This window comes from Ochotona curzoniae, unplaced genomic scaffold, assembly GCF_017591425.1.
Source record: "Ochotona curzoniae isolate NIBS_2020 unplaced genomic scaffold, NIBS_Ocur_1.0 scaffold_2453, whole genome shotgun sequence".
Classification (NCBI taxonomy): domain Eukaryota; kingdom Metazoa; phylum Chordata; class Mammalia; order Lagomorpha; family Ochotonidae; genus Ochotona; species Ochotona curzoniae.
In genome coordinates, this window is record NW_024467094.1 from 19,580,517 (window position 1) to 19,596,243 (window position 15,727).

Sequence of the window (15,727 nt, forward strand, 5' to 3'; positions counted from 1 at the left end):
GCAAGAGAATCAATAAAGTCTGGAAAAAAAAATGTTTAAGTACTCACATTTATGTTAGAGTGCTTTTTGTACTGATACTCAAGAGAAAGATTATATCCAAACTCAGGTTTAAAAACAAAAGGCCCATTTTGGGACAGTAAACACAAAAGGTCCACATTAATCTATACCCTTTAGAAAAATGTTTATGTTGGAAGGGGAAGAAGAAAGGAAAAAAATCAGTAACAACAATAACAATCAATGAATGTCCTCCCATACAAGCGCTACATGAAACACATCATTTGATCAGAGTTTTTTAAAAAAAAAAACTACTTAAAATATAAGCCCATTAAGATTGTAGTGCAAAATGTACAGAAATTATAACCAGGACATACAAGTAATTTCTAAGACAATAATATAAAATTCTACATACTTTATGTCAGCATATGAAGAAAAACATGCACTAGGACTAGGATAATTGTGGATGGCTTCACCTGAAAAGTTCTAACGAATCAAGTCATTCAACAGCCCCTGCAGTTTTTAAATAAAGTGCTGCAGCTCAATCAAGTCTTAATTGAGACTGGCAAGTAGAAAGCCATAGACTGGTATCTCCACAATGACTTGCATTTTATATAAAATTGGGGGGGGGGGGGAGACCTCAGTAGGTATCTGCAAACAATTTAGTAACAAAACTGCTCTGCAGCCTTGAAGTAGCAAAAAAAAAAAAAAAAAAATTCAAAGGGGACAAGATATGCACATAGCTACACCTTATCGAAACAGGCAGATGCATGTTCCAAAGCTTCGGGACATCAAAATACAGATTCCAGAAAGTCTTCAGAAAAGGATCGTCTCATTTCTTAAGAGTGGCAAGCAACTACACTCATTTCCTGTTCAGATTCAATTCAAATTTCTGCCATTTCCTTCTCAAGGAAATGTCATATTGTACCGCCACCAGCTCTACACCAAGACCCCCCCATCACCCAGAATATAACTCGTGCCACGGAGGCCCATTTTTAAGAGTCATGGCCTAGCAACACAAGCATTTCAAGAGTTTCAACGCACCCAGGCAACGCGACACCGAGCCTACTGACAACGCACGCCCATCGCTTCAGTGGAATCTTTACCGTGCAGGAGCGTGTCACTGTGCCCTGCCTACAGCCAGAGCCTTAGTATTAACCCTGCAAACACTCGGGCAGCGGGGCTCCTGCGACATTTCCAGGCAATCGAGCCTCCCGGAGGGGAGGTGGCTCCAGTTAGGGTTAGGCCCTGAACAGAGCCTTCCAGCCCTCTCCGAGGCGCGTGCTCCGGCCGAAACGGCGTCTCCTAAGCGGGAAGGACAGTAAGTAGAGGAGGAGGGCAAGCAAGAGGAGGGTCTGTTAAGGATCAAGAGAGGGCAGAGAGGGGCGTCTGAAGATCGGGGCCGGCAGAGGTTACCGAGCTAACCCCACTGCAAAGGCGTGTTCGTGGGGCCTCGCCGGAGAGCAGGCCTCGCCTAGGAGTTGCAACACACACACTCTCCGGGCGCGCAGCGAGCGCTCGGCCTGGGGGAGGGGGAAGGAGGGGAAACAGCTGCCAGGGGAGCGGCCCGGGCCGCGCTCACCGTGAGGGTGTCGTCTATGTAGAGGGGAATCTGCCTCCTCTCGAAGGGGAACTCCTCCTCCGCGTCCCTGCACACTGCCACCAGTCGCGCCATCGTCCCCGACGCTGCCGTTGCCACCGTCACCACCACCTCCTCCTCCTCCCAGCTGCTGCTGCTGCTGCTGCTGCTGCTGGGGATCCTGCTGCTGCTCCTGCTGCTGCTGCCGCCGCCTCCTCCTCCTCCTCCCAGCTCCAGCCTGCAACAGCCAAACCCCGCGAGCGTCAGCGCCCGCCGCCGCGCAGCACATTCGCCACGGGAGGGGGGAAGGAGCCGAGCCGGAGGGGACGGGAGAGCCGGGCTGCGTTTCCCATCACCCGATTCTACACGCGCGCAGCCAATCCGCGCCGGGCACCAGCGGGACCGCCCCCCTCGCCTGTCCCTCTCCCACCCCCACCCCGGTCCACCGGCCTCTCCAGTCAGGGTCCAAAGGAGAGGCGGAAGGACCCAGCGTGGTCCCGGGTCGGAAGAAGGTCGGGGGGTTGGAGGGAGGCATCCCCACGCCCAGTCCCGGGGACCCCCCCCACCCACCCACTCGCACCTCCACTCCCGCCCGCTTCCCGCCGCCGCGGCCGCCGGGGCGCCCTCCAGCCCACAGCTAGCTGACCCCCTTCTCCACTCCCTCTCCACCTCTGCTTCCTCGGCGCGCCCCGCCCAGGCAGTCCCCAGGGCTGCAGTTGCCCAGCGCGACCCCGCCCCTGGGAGGGGTCGACCCCGCCTCAGTTCTGCAGAGTCCCCGGGAGGAGGGCTGGAGGGTGGTGGGGTGGGAAAGGCTCAGACCCTTTCCTCACCCTGCTCGGTTCTGACCTTCACCGTTTTTCGTGGTCGCCTCCCTGACCCCCGCCTCTGCTCCCCGTTACCGGCTGACGAGGCCCGCGTCGGGGCCGGCCTGGGCGGGAGCGCGGCTCCGAATGCCGTTTCCTCTCCAGGCTCAGTCAGCCGCTCGCGCCACGGGGCGTGGGGGAGGGAGGGAGGAGGGAAGGGAGGACGGAGAGGCTGAGAACGCTGGCCGGGTCCCGCCTCCTCTCGCGAGACTGGGCCCTGGAAATCCTTGGGGCCGGCCGAGTGGCCACGCTCTAGGTTCTGGGGACCCCCCCCCACCGCCACCCCAATTAATCCGAAATAGGGCTGCCTCAGCGAAACCTCCCTTCCCCGGCCGGCTGCTCCTGCGCCAGGGGCTGGGAGCCATCGCTCCAGCGATGGGATGGGCGAGGGGAGCCGAGCTGACTGAGGGCCGCCCCAGGCCGGTCGCCCCCCAAGCTGGACTGGGGTAAGTGATAGGGAGCGGAGGCCCGGGAGAGCGCCGGTGGCCGGCACCAAGGGGTAAGAGGCAAGCTGGAGCCTTGCTGTCCAAGACTAGAGGCCTGTTAATCCTCCTTCCCCGGCGGGAGGACTGATGTACGACAAGGACCCTGGAACCGTGTCACGCCCCAGCAGTGGACCCTCTGAGTAATTCCCGATCTGTCGTGGACGTTGCAATCCCGCCAAGGGGACAGACAATTTAAGAGGCAAATGGGAAAGTGGATCCTATATCCTAGCCAGAGGAGCTTCTGGGGGTTTGGTTAATATTAACTTGATAAAGTCCTGCTGCAGGCCAAAGGCCTTCCCCCTGGCCATCTCCCGAGAGACTGCGCGGCTGTAAAGGCTGCCCTCTGCTAGGTGCGCAGGGCTTACCTCGAAGGCTTCAGAGGCCCGCTGTAAAGCCAAAATGGTTGCCGAGAAGAGTTCTGCCCATGTACGCCTTGAGGATTTTAAAGATAAATCCATTTACTGCTCTTGGAATTGATTGATCTTAACAGTGGAGCAATGTTTCCTGGTAGAGTGGGCCAGGGCTGTGACACTGACCTTGGAAAAAGTGTTTTGGTCATCACAGGAAAGCTTAGAAATTCAACAGCAGAAAACCCCAGAGTGCCATTGTAGCCATGTTGACCGAGGACATTGTGTGGTCACTGTTGAGCAGGTGACATAATAAAGCTTGGAAGAAGCATTGTTCAGTCCCAGAGCTGTGATTACCCAGCCAGGATGGATGCCTGTGGGCCATGGTAGGATGGCACAACAGCGGGGTGGTGAGCCCGTGGGACGTGCATGCAGCACCTGGCACGGGGGAGCACCTGATCAAAGTATTGATGGCTTCTAGAGAACCTTGTGTCTCCTGTAAAGCTTCTCAAGAAAAGAGGCAGCAATGGTTCTCTAATCCAGAGATGCTCCTGTGAGGGTGGTGCGAGAGCTGGTGACTATCCTGAAACCTTTGAAACTTTGTATTAGAGTTGGTAAGGAACATGGAGAAGGATACGGCTCAGCTGATCAGAATACGTGCTAGTTTTATGACTGAATGCATGCCAAGGTAATAGCAAAGAAGGTTGTGTTTACCTAGAGGACTGCAAAGGCAGTCAAAGCCAGATGTCAGGATACAATAAAATGAAACTGCAACAATCTTGAGTCACCTGAGCTTGCTCTCCCTGCCTGAGCACACTTTAAGGTGTGTTAAGAAATGCGGCACAGGCTGTAGACATTCAGGGAATAGATAGTGTAAGGCTAAAAAGAGAATGGTGTGTTAATTATTTTGCTCTTTCCGAAGGAGGTAGCATGAGTGCTACAGGGATAAAAATCAGTACTGTAGGGCTCAGCGCGGTAGCCTAGCAGCTAAAATCTTTGCCTTGCACCCACCAGGATCCCATAGGGGCATCGGTTCTAATCCCGGCAGTCCTGCTTCCTCATCCAGCTCCCTGCTTGTGGCATGGGAAAGCAGTGAGGATGGCCCAAAGCTTTGGAACCCTGCACCCATGTGGAAGACCCAGAAGAGCTCCTGGCTCCTGGCTTCCAACTGGCTCAGCTCCAGCCATTGTGGCCAATAGGGGAGTAAACCATTGGATGGGAGATCTTCTTCGCTGTCTTTCCTCCTCTTTGTATATCCACCTTTCCAATAAAAATAAATAAATCTTAAAAAAAAAAAAAAAGGTTCAAAGCCTTGTGACCCTGCACTCATATGGGGGACCTGGAAAAGGCTCCGGGCTTCTAGCTTCAGAATAGCTCAGCTCTGACCATTCAACTGCTTAGGGAGTGAATCATTGGACGGAAGATCTTCCTCTCTGTCTCTTCTCCTCTCTGTATATCTACCTTTACAATTAAAATAAAATAGATCTTTTTAAAAATCAGTACTATAAAGTGGAAATGTTTAGAAAATTATGCACTAAAAAATAATCTTCAAGGGCCTGGCACCATGGTCTAGCGGCTAAAGTCCTCACTTTGAACATGCCGGATCCCATATGGGCAACGATTCTAATTCCAACAACTCCACTTCCCATCCAGCTGCCTGCTTATGGCCTGGGAAAGCAGTCAAAAATGGCCCAAAACCTTGAGCCCCTGCACCTATGAGGAAGACCCGGTGGAAGCTCCTGGCTCCTGGCTTCGGGTCAGTGCAGCACCAGCCATTGTGGTCACTTGGGGAGTGAATCATCTGATGGAAGATCTTTCTGTCTCTCCTGCTCTCTGCATATCTGACTTTGCAATAAAAATAAATAAATCTTTAAAAAATAATAATTTTCAGAAGCTTTTCATCCTGCTAGATTTTAGAGTGCTTTTTTTTAAGATTTATTTATTTTTATTGGAAAGTCTATTTTATAGAGAAGAGGAGAGACAGAGAGGAAGATCTTCCATTCACTGGTTTATTCCCCAAAGTGACCGCAATGGCTGGAGCTGAGCCAATCCAAAGCCAGGAGCCCAGAACCTCTTCCAGGAGGTCTCCCACACAGGTGCAGGATCCCAAGACTTTGGGCTGTCCTTGACTGCTTTCCCAGGCTTCAGAGAGCTAGTTGGGAAGTGAGGCTGCTGGGATTAGAGCCGGTGCCAATATGGGATACCCTTGCATGCAAGGTAAGGACTTTAGTCACTAGGCTACCACTCTGGGAACCTGGTTACTCCTCTTCTAACTGGCTCCCTGCTAATGCTCCTAGGAAAGTAGTGAAGGATGGCTAAAGTGCTTGGGCACTTTGATGTGGGAAGGCCAGATGAAACTCCTGGCTCCTGCCTGGCCCAGCCCTGGCCATTGCAACCATTTGGATGGTGAACCAGCAGATGGAGGGGCATGCTCTCGCTCTCTTAAAGTCTTCCTTTCAAATGAAAAATATTAACTCTTAAAATATTAACTTTAAAACTATGAAAAATTATCATCAGAAATACGATTCTTTTTCTTCCTAAGGCCCAGAAAAGTCAGGCTTATATGATATATAATTCTTCATGCCACCTCAATTTAAAAGAAACAGAATGGATTTTTATTCTCACAGAGCCAAGGTAAGGTCGTAGGGAGCAAATTGTTTCTGTGTGGTTCTGGTAACCAATTGGTCATAATGCTCAATAAAAATAAAACTGGCTGTCTTTGACATTTGTGGTAGATAATCCTGAGTTTATAACTGTATAAAATTTTTAAAAAATATGAGTCACTTTCTTAAGATCATATATGGGCTAAAGTCCTACTTCACAACCTCCTAAACTCAATCATCACTTTCTTTTCTGCCCTTAAAAATAGATGGGTACAGGGCCCAGTGCGGTAGCCTTGTGGCTAAAGTTCTTGCCTTGCACGGGCCGGCATCCCATATAAATAACGTTCTAATCCCGTCAGCCCTGCTTCCCTTCCAGCTCCCTGCTTGTGGCCTGGGAAAGCAGTGGAGAATGGTCCAAAACCTTGGGACCCTGCACCTGTGTAAGAGACCCAGAGAAGGCTCCTGGCTCTTGGCTTTGGATTATGGCCACTTGGGGAGGGAATCAGTGGATGGAAGATCTCTCTATAGCTCTCCTTCTCTCTGTAAATCTGCCTTTCCAATTAAATAAATATTTGAAAGGATCAATCAACCCTATGGAAATACAAATCCCCTGGTTAACTTAAGAGTTGGGGTAGTGATGGGCTGAGCTAGGTGTGACCATGGAACCCACCAACACTCACAGGTACTGGGATGGAGAAAGACTAGCTAGGTCCAGGCTGCAGCACCCACATGTGCATCCTAAACAGGGTGTGAGGTGGGCCAGGCCACAACATTCATCTATCTGTACAAAGACCAGGATGGAGGGGCAGGCCTAACACCCACTGGCATGTGTGAGATCTGGGTCTGGTAGTGGGCCAAGTGGGGGAACCTGGAGAGTTCTGTGGGGTCATAGCTCCCTCTGGTGAGCATGTGGTCCAGGCCTGGGGGGCAGACAAGCTGGGCAAGGTAGCTGCATTCATTGGCAAGTGTATGGGTTGGTCTTGGAAGAGAGCAGATTGGGTATAGCCGAGCAAACCTTAGCTCACTGGCAAGTGCAGAAACAAGGCTGGAGCACAGGTCATTCTGGACTAAGCTGTCACATCTGCCGATTTGTATGAGCAGGGATGGGAGCAGACTGAGTAGGGCCAGGTGTTGGCACCCACCAGTGAGAGTTGGATCACTCGCCAGATCAGGCCAGGCCTCAGCATCCAAAGGCAAAGGCCAACACAGGTGAGGGACTATGCCAAGCTGGGTCAGAGGAACCACTGGCTCATGTGAGATCTGTGGCTGGGAACAAGCCTGGTGAGGGAGCTAAGGGGACACCCTGGCTGGGTTGTGGTTCCCACTGGTGAGTGCCGGGGCCAGAGTGGGGGATGTGGTCTCGTCTGGACATGGCTGTAGTATCCCTTGGCACAAGTGTGAACTGGGTCTGGGATGTGCCAGACTTGGCTAGACTCCAGCAGCCACTGGTGCTTGTGAGAACCAGGGTAGGTATAGGACAGCCTGGTCTAGGTCTCTTCCACTGCTGAACCTTGTGTGAGCTGTGTCTGGGTGTGGGCCAAGATTGGCTGGGCTTAGCACCCAACAGTAAGAACCGGAATGGGTGAGAGCCAGTCAGGAAAGGCTACTGTTATGGCTAGGACAGGAGGTAGACTAAGTAGGACTGGCCTGTGGACCCACTGGTGTGCGCAAGATCTGGCATTGGGAGAGATTCTGATGGAGCAGCTTGGGGGCCTCCTCTATTTACACACAGTCCCTGCAGGTAAGTGCAAGAACAAAAAAAGAGAGCAGCCCAGACCAGGCCAGGTAATGGTACTCACCAGCATACATTTGGCATAGGTCTGTGGCAAACCAGGCCAGGCCAGTTCATATCATGCACTGGTGAATCTGAGCATCAGAATAGAGCGTGGGTCAGACTGCAGCACAAACCAGTTAACGTGAATGCCAGGGCTGGGAGACGGCTGGGCTGCACTAGGCTGTAGCCCCCACCAGAGTGAGCTGGAATTGAAGTAGGTGAGGCTGGGCCAGGCTATAGCACCCACTGGCAAATGCTGAGGTGAAGTGGGCCATGTGAGACAGAGATGCAGCACCCAACCAGCACACGTGAGACCCAGGGGGAGGGGGTGAACCTGACAGAGGGTGTTGCATGGGGCTCCTCTGCTGGACACAACTCATACTCATTAGCTGGGATTAGGGGCAGGCCAGAATGGGCAGGGCTATAACATGCAGGCTGTGTTGGCCTGCATGTGAATTGAATCAGGAGGAAGCCAGGCTGGGTTGACTGTTCCTACTGGTTCGTGGACAAGTCAGAGTGAATGTAGGTTGGTTGGGCTTTGCCACGGCATCAGCTGGCATAGGCTGGCATGGGGGGCAATTCTGTCAAGTTAAACTGTAGAACCACCTAGAGAGTGCATGATCCAGGAGTGGAAGTGGGCCCAGTAGGGAAATAGTGGGCTCCTCCCTCTTGGGTTGCCACTTTGACTGGTGAGCATGAGAACCAGGTATGGCCAGATAGAGAGTGGTACCTGCCGGCAGGCATATGAGCTGGATAGTGGGGCTGGTTGGGTTGAACTAGGCTGCAATGCTTATTGACATGTATGAACAGAATGTGGGACACACTGGACCAGTCTGTCGTAGATACTGGCAAGCACGGGAACCAATTCAGGGGGCGGGCCTGGTGGGGGTTATTGTGGGTCACTGTGATCCTAAGCCAAGAGCCAGAAACCTCCTCTGGGTCTCCCATGTGGGTGCAGGGTCCCTAGGCTTTGGCCCGTCCTTGATGGCTTTCTCAGGCCACAAGCAGGGAGCTGGATGGGAAGCAGGGCTGCTTGCGTTAGAACCAGCATCCATATTGGATTCCTGTGCATGCAAGGCAAGGACTTTAACTGCTAGGCCACTGCGCTGGGCCCTATCAAAACCTCTTGAGCAAGACCCTCAGAGCGTGCTCCACTTCAGGGACACTGGGATGGCATCGGGTGGCTGTTTCATCCCAGGATATGGAGGCGGTAGGGAGACTGGGAGTGGCTTCTCCCCTATCTCCCCCTCTCGTGCCAGTTGCAGGAAGGAAAAAGAGAATGTGGAAATAGTGGTCTCACCCACTTTCCTGTAGCCCTTGACCCTTTTTATCCTAATCAACTATGTCAAAATCATCAAAAATAAAAATAATTAAATATTTAAAAAACAAAATTGGTGGGTACATGCCCAGCGTGGTAGCCTTGCATAGATGTTGGGATCCCGCGTGTGTGCTGGTTTGTATCTCGGCAGCTCTACTTCCTGTCTAGTTCCCTGTTGTGGCTTGGCAATCAAGCATAGCCCCAAGGCCTTGGGACCCTGAACCCATGTGGGAGACCCGGAGGATGCCTCAGGCTCTTGGCTTCAAATTGGCTCAGCTCTGGATGTTGTGGCCATTTGGGGAGTAAATCAGTGGATGGAAGGTTTTCCTCTCTGTATGTGTTTCCAAAAAAAAAAATCGATGGGTATTAGGATTGTTTTATGTAGTAGTAAAACCAACAGCATGTGTTTTTTTTTTTAAATAAATTTGTTTTTAATCTTTTTTGAGAGGCAGATTTACAAAGAAAGAAAAAGAAAAAGAAAAAGAAATCTTCAATCTGCTGCTTTACTCCCCAAATAGTTGTAATGGCCAGAATTGAGCTGATCTGAAACCGGGAGGCAGAAGCTTCTTTCGGGTCTCCCATGTGGGCACAGGGGCCCAAGGACTTGAATCATCTTCCACTGCTTTCACAGGCTATAAGCATGAATCAGCAGGTACTCAAACCAGGGTCCATATGGGAAGTCAATGATGTAGGCAGAGGATTAGCTTGCTGAGCTATTGCACTGGCCCCACAGCATGTTAAATTGCCACAGTTACCTGGAGATATGTAATTAGGATTTCTACTTTTTTATGAGCCGACAGTGGGAAGAGCAGCTGGGATTGAAACCGGTGCTCATATGGGATTCCAGATTGAGGCTTTACCCGGGCCTGGTACAATGGTGTAGTGGTTAAAGTCCTCGCCTTGAACACGCTGGGATCCCATATGGTCGCTGGTTCTAATCCCAGTGGCCTTGCTTCCCAACCAGCTCCCTGTTTGTGGCCTGGGAAAGCAGTCGAGGACGGCCTAAAGCCTTGGGACTCTGCACCCACGTGGGAGACCCAGAAGAGCTCCTGGCTTTGGATTGGCGCAGCACCAGCCATTGTGGTCATTTGGGGAATGAATCATCAGACAGAAGATCTTCCTCTCTGTCTCTCCTCCTCTCTGTATATATTTGCCTTTCCAATAAAAATAAATCTTAAAAGGGGGCTTTACCCATTATGCCAAAGCACCAGTCCTCCCAAAAATAATCTAAACACTCTGATTCATGGCCATTTCTTCAGTAACTGGATTTCTACTGGAAAACAGAGCTAAAAAATAAATAAAGACTTACCTACTTGGGATTGGCACAGTGGCTTAGCATAATTCTCCATATGTGGCGCAGTATGCCCTAGGCACTGGTTTGTTTCTCAGCTGTTTCACAGAAACATCAGAAGATCCAGCTCTACGTGAGTGGCCTGAGAAAGCAGTGGAAGTTGGCCCAAATCCTTGGAACCCTTTACCCATGTGGGGACCTGGAAGCAGATCTTGGCTCCAAGTTTTGAACCAGTGCAGGTCTGGCAATTATGTTCATTTGGGGAATAAACCAGCAGATGGACAATCTCTTTTCCTCTCTCTCACCAATTTTTTCAAGTAAATTAAATAATAATTTATTTAACCTGAAAAAGAGAGATCTTTCATCTGTTGGCTCACTCCCCAGATGGCAACAACCAGGGGGTGGACTAGACTAAAGCTGGGTTTTCCATGTGGATGACTGGGTCCACATACGTTCTCAGGTGCATTAGCAAAAAATGACAAGTAGAATCAATAGGACTCAAACCAGTGTGCTGATAGCCCAGTGCTAGTGTTGCAAGTACAAATGGCTTAATAACCTGCCAAATAGGGCCCAGCATGATGGCTCAATGGCTAAATCCTCACCTTGAACATGCCAGGATCCCATATTGGCATCAGTTCTAATCCTGGCAGCTCTAATTCACATCCAGCTCCTTGCTTGCCACCTCAGACAATAGTAGAGGACAGCCCAAAGCCTTGGGGGACCCTGCAGCAGTGTGGGAGACCAGGAGGACCTGGCTTCATCTGTGGCAACACTTCGACTTCTGACTAGGTGAGTTGATTGGACACTCTGCAACCTTATCTTCGGGTTTATAACAGTTGCTTATTGTCTGCTTCCCCTGCTACATTGCAAGAAAGCAGGAAAGTAGCTATCCAATGCAGGAAAACTTTCTCATTGTATCCCTAAGCAAAGTGTACCAAAAGTTTGTAATTAGTCCCAAAGTGAAACATTGTATTGTGTGTAAACCACATTATACAACCCAGTTTATGCTGTTTTCTGACTTCATAAAATGTTAAGCATTTGATTTTAAACACTTCTTTCTTATTCACAGGCTTTATTAAGATTCAAACAGAGCTGAAAAGAAATATTAACAATCTGCAGTTCACACTGAAATAAATATAAACATTTCATTTAATATAAACATTGTAAAATACCGTGAAAATATACAAAGTGGCAAAAGGTGATATTAACATAGAAACTAAAATTCCTTCTTCCCATTCTCCAATCTTCCAAATTCTAACAGTTTAATAAATCATAATAAATCACAACAAATCACAAGGTTATGATTGTTTTTATTGATTTGGTTTATGCGCTGTGGACATATATTGAAGTTAAAGCCTCACTGAAGTTAAAGGCCTGACACTTTATATATATAATAAAATTTAGTTGAGACTGGGCTCCAAAGCACCTTTTCATTTATTCTTTCCCAATAAAATACTGCTCAAATAAGCATACATCCTGTTGCTCACCAGAACTTAATAGTCTTATCTTGCAAATAAAGTATGTATATAATTAAACAGTTGGTGAACATATAGAAGGTAAGAACAAATAAAGCCCCCAAAGTACTGCTGTGTAATGTGTCTACCGTCAGATTGACCAGGCCAGTGGTTACATTTGAGAGCAAGAAAAAAGTCAGCTGGTTTTTGTTCAGAGCTGTGATTAAACAAAAACTGGGTTCTTTTCTATCAGCTCCAGGGACTAGAGACCCTGCATGCTTCTTATTTGTAGTCGGTGACTGGATAAGTTCCCAAGAACAGGGTACCAGAGCTGCTTTCATCAGAAATTTTGCAAAACTCAAAATCATATCACCCAGTAATAAACAACCAAGAAGGATCAAGCTAGAAGCAACTATCCAGATACAAAAAGCTAAATTGGCCATTCTTCTAGACACTGGTTCTATGTTTACTTGAACGATGTGAAGAGATACAAAGAGGCTAATGGCTGCCAGAAGAAGACAACATCCTGTTTTTATCCAATATTTGGTATCTGATCTGCGTTTTAGCACAAACAACCCCGTCTGCAAGCCAGCCATGTGGATCGCCACATATCCCAAGGTAGAGATTATTCCTTCCCGGTTGGCATTAAATAAACCAACTCTTGAGCCGCTGCCGTCAGTGCCATATAGAATTAATCTCTTCAGTGGAGTAAAGTCAAGGGCTAGCTGATACAATACAATAGTGCTAATGGCTGCAAACCAGGATTTATTTAGAGGGAGAACAATCAAAAGCAATGATGTTAACACTTTCACAACTATTAAGGTGAAGAAAAAGTTCCAGTGAACTCCATACTCCGTTACATGTTCCTGATAGCCTATGGATTTTATAATGACTAACCGTCCCATTCCGAGTAAGAGCAATGGCCAAACAGAGTACAAGGACTTTGTAAAATAGTAAAATCTGGACCCATCCAAATATTTTCTCTTTCTGACCTCTGGACAAACGATTGCAGTTCCAAAAACAAAGGCGCCCACTCCATAATCCATTGCTCCTGTCCCGTAGAGCTCAGCTTTAGCAAACCTTCTAGGAAAAAGTGGGAAGTCCACAGCCAAAATGGCAATGGCAGTAAAGACACTGTTAACTACACGGAAACAAGACACGGCTGGAATGTATTCTGATTCTAGGCTAATTTTCAAGAACTTCTCAAGAATTTTCTGGACAGGTAATCTGGGATAGCAAGTCCTTTTCCAATATATCTGATAGAACAGCCCTGCCCCAAGGAGAATTACAGTGAGATTCTCCAGGATGATAAAGGAAGACAAAACAGTTAAAGTGGCCACCATAGGAACTACGAAGCTGACAAAGTCAATGAAGAATCGCATGCTCCGGGTATCTGAAGGAGAACCCACGAGCTGCAAGAAAATGATGAGGAGCCCCCTGCAGAGGATGCAGAGCGCCGGATAGCACAAGCCCTGGGTGACTTCAAGCACGCTGGTTCCATTGTGGTTACTCACAAAGGCCTCCTTCATCTGCTTTTGAGACATGTTTTATTTATTTTTTTTCCTCCTGTAAAAAAACAAGAGCAAAAAGAAATGAACCAGGGGAAAGCCACACTTGTGTGGAACTGGCATACTGACACACCTGATGACTGTACCATCATCCGTAAGTTCCAGAGCAGAACTTTACACCCTAATGATCTCACACCATGAGCAGAAGCTGCGACCTGTTGTTCCTCCTTCCAAGGCTTGTGGGATGAACTTTAACACTGATGCCTTAGGAGAGGCTCGTCACACTAACACTACGAGACTGCTATTGTTTAGAAAGCTTCGGGTATAGTAGAAACACATAGGGTAGAAACATAGGGTAGAAACACAAAGATGAATTTGAAATGTAAACTTGAGAATAGCACCAGACAGGGACTGCTGTTACACAGCAATAGTACTAACTGCTGTGAAGCTCAGCCATGAAAATAGCCTGCACCATGCCTTTCAATTAAATGTAGGCAAGAGGAGAAAGGCGTGAGTATCGGCACTTTGGGGTCTGCTAGACGAGTTTGGTACAAATTCCAAGTTATTCAGTGACCCGAATCTCAGCTTACTCCTTTCCTGGTTTTCAACCAGGCACATTTTTCAGGCTAAGATACTGGTACATAAAATGGAGGCATAAATGGAGGTACATACTGGTGTAGCTGCTTTTCTTTCAAAGATTTATCTGACCGGCAGAGTTACATAGACACGCAGAGACAGGAGTCCTCCACGCGCTGGTTCTCTCCCCAAATGACCACAAGGACCAGGACGACGCTAGGAACCTCTCCCGGGTCTCCCACGCAGGTGCAGGAGCTAAAGTGAGCCATCTTCCACTGCTTTCCCAGCAGTATTAGCAGGGAACTGGATGGGAAATGGTGCAGCCGGGTTTCAAACCGACATCCAGGCACTGCAGGTAATTCAACCCGTCACACTGCAGCGCTGTCCCATGCCAACGCCAGAAAAGCGGTACTCTGCAATGCGCTAGTCAGTACGAACCACACTGAATCTACAAAATGAATGCACACATGCATTTTGGGCTGTCTGGGCCCTGCAACAAGCCCTCACCGTAACCGGCTGATCTTTAAAAATAAGAGCCCTTTTCGTCTGCCACCGCTCCGCCAGGCCCTGACGCCTCGCGTGTTCCAAGTGGTCGCCCAGGAGGCTCAGGACGCCGCGCTGACCACCCGGAAGCGAGCGGCTTCCGGCTGGGCTAGCAGCACTTCCGGCGGAGGCGGGGCCCGCGGCTCTTCCGGGCAGGGAAGCTTCGCGCGCCCGCGCAGGAGGCGCCCGTTCCCCATAGGTCGCCGCTTCCTCTTTGCTGTCCGGCTTGGGACTCAAAAAGCCTGGGTTCTTGCGGGAGCCGGCTTCGGGCTGGCCCCTCATAGGGCCCGTCTGTCGCCTCACAGCACTCCCCTGTCAGGGTAATGGGGTCTGAGGGACATGCACCACATTCTGCCGCGATGAGCTCCTCTGAAAGAACCCGTGGCCCGGACAACGCTGTGGCTCCCCAAACCACGCAGGAGGCTGCCGAGCCACCCTTATCTTAACGCTAGAGAAGCCGTCTCCTCCGGGACGGAGCCTGCCAGCCGGCTCCGGCGCGTCCCGGGTGGGCCACGTGCGCCCGGCTCCGCGTGTTCGCGCCCCGCCCCGGGGGAGGAGCCGGCCGCCGGCCCCGGGTCTCGGCTGAGCCGCAGGCTGGCCGCCGCTCGCCGGTGCCCGCGCTCCCTTCCCAGGCGCTCCCGCCCCTTCCCAGCGCCGCCCAGCCTCTTCCCGCCGCCTCACGCGGCCCGCCCGTGGGCTGTGCGCTCGGCTGCCTGCGCCGTGGGACCGGTGAGTGCCACCTGCAGTCCAGATCCGAAGCCCTTCGCCACCCCGAAGGTGTAGGGGAGACTGGTTTCCAAAAAAGCCGTTTGCCTCTCCTCTTTCCTTGGGACCCTGTCGTGTCCTGAAAGAAGCTAGCCCAGCTCCTGACTCTAGTCCGCAGCAAGGACCTTTCCTGGTCACTCTCCAGCGTGCTGGCAGGGGAGGGTCCCTGCGGGCGGGCTGAGGCTGGGCGCCTGCTCTCGCCCTACTCGGCCTGGGAGGAGCCGGCTGACCCTGGGAGGCATCAGGAACCGCCGTGTCCTTGGCTGGGGTCATATCCACCTTCCCGGGAAGGACGTGGGTTTCCCGTACCAGGTGCTTCCGGAGCGGCATCACAGCCCTGGCCACGCCGGTTCAGAGAGTCCCAGCTTCGTGCCAGGAATAGGGGCGGGATCGGCTGTCCTGCCAGGACCCTTCCCAAATCTCAGTGTCTGCCCTCCCACTGACCTTGTCCTAGGGGAGAAAGAAACTGAGTCTGGGTGGGAGGCGGAGCGTACATCAGGTTGGCACTTGCCCTGTGTTCCACCCGTTCATTACCGAATCCTCTGCCCACTGTGGTCACACCCTTTCCAGAAATGCTTGGCTGGTAACCGCAAAGCAGACAGGAGCTGGAGCTGAAGCTGGAAGAAC

The 15,727-nt window shown here is 50.6% G+C and overlaps 2 protein-coding genes across 5 annotated transcripts in view; both read right to left on the reverse strand.

Annotated features, from left to right (window-relative positions):
* The window catches only part of GGNBP2 (gametogenetin binding protein 2), a 37,912-nt gene extending 35,881 nt beyond the window's left edge, over positions 1 to 2,031 (reverse strand). For 2 of the 4 annotated variants that reach the window (XM_041000243.1, XM_041000242.1), the window contains exon 1: positions 1,577 to 1,758. In XM_041000243.1, the coding sequence (XP_040856177.1) occupies positions 1,577 to 1,669 (93 nt within the window). In that variant the 5' untranslated portion in view covers positions 1,670 to 1,758. Of the gene's footprint in view, positions 1 to 1,576 lie in introns of all 4 variants that reach the window. The other 2 variants (XM_041000244.1, XM_041000241.1) reach the window with 2 other exon arrangements.
* A 9,275-nt stretch (positions 2,032 to 11,306) lies between these two features.
* The window catches only part of PIGW (phosphatidylinositol glycan anchor biosynthesis class W), a 37,743-nt gene continuing 33,322 nt past the window's right edge, over positions 11,307 to 15,727 (reverse strand). The window contains exon 2 of the mRNA XM_041001880.1: positions 11,307 to 13,274. Coding sequence (XP_040857814.1) covers positions 11,738 to 13,252 — 1,515 coding nt within the window. The 5' untranslated portion in view covers positions 13,253 to 13,274 and the 3' untranslated portion in view covers positions 11,307 to 11,737. The remainder of the gene's footprint in view (positions 13,275 to 15,727) is intronic.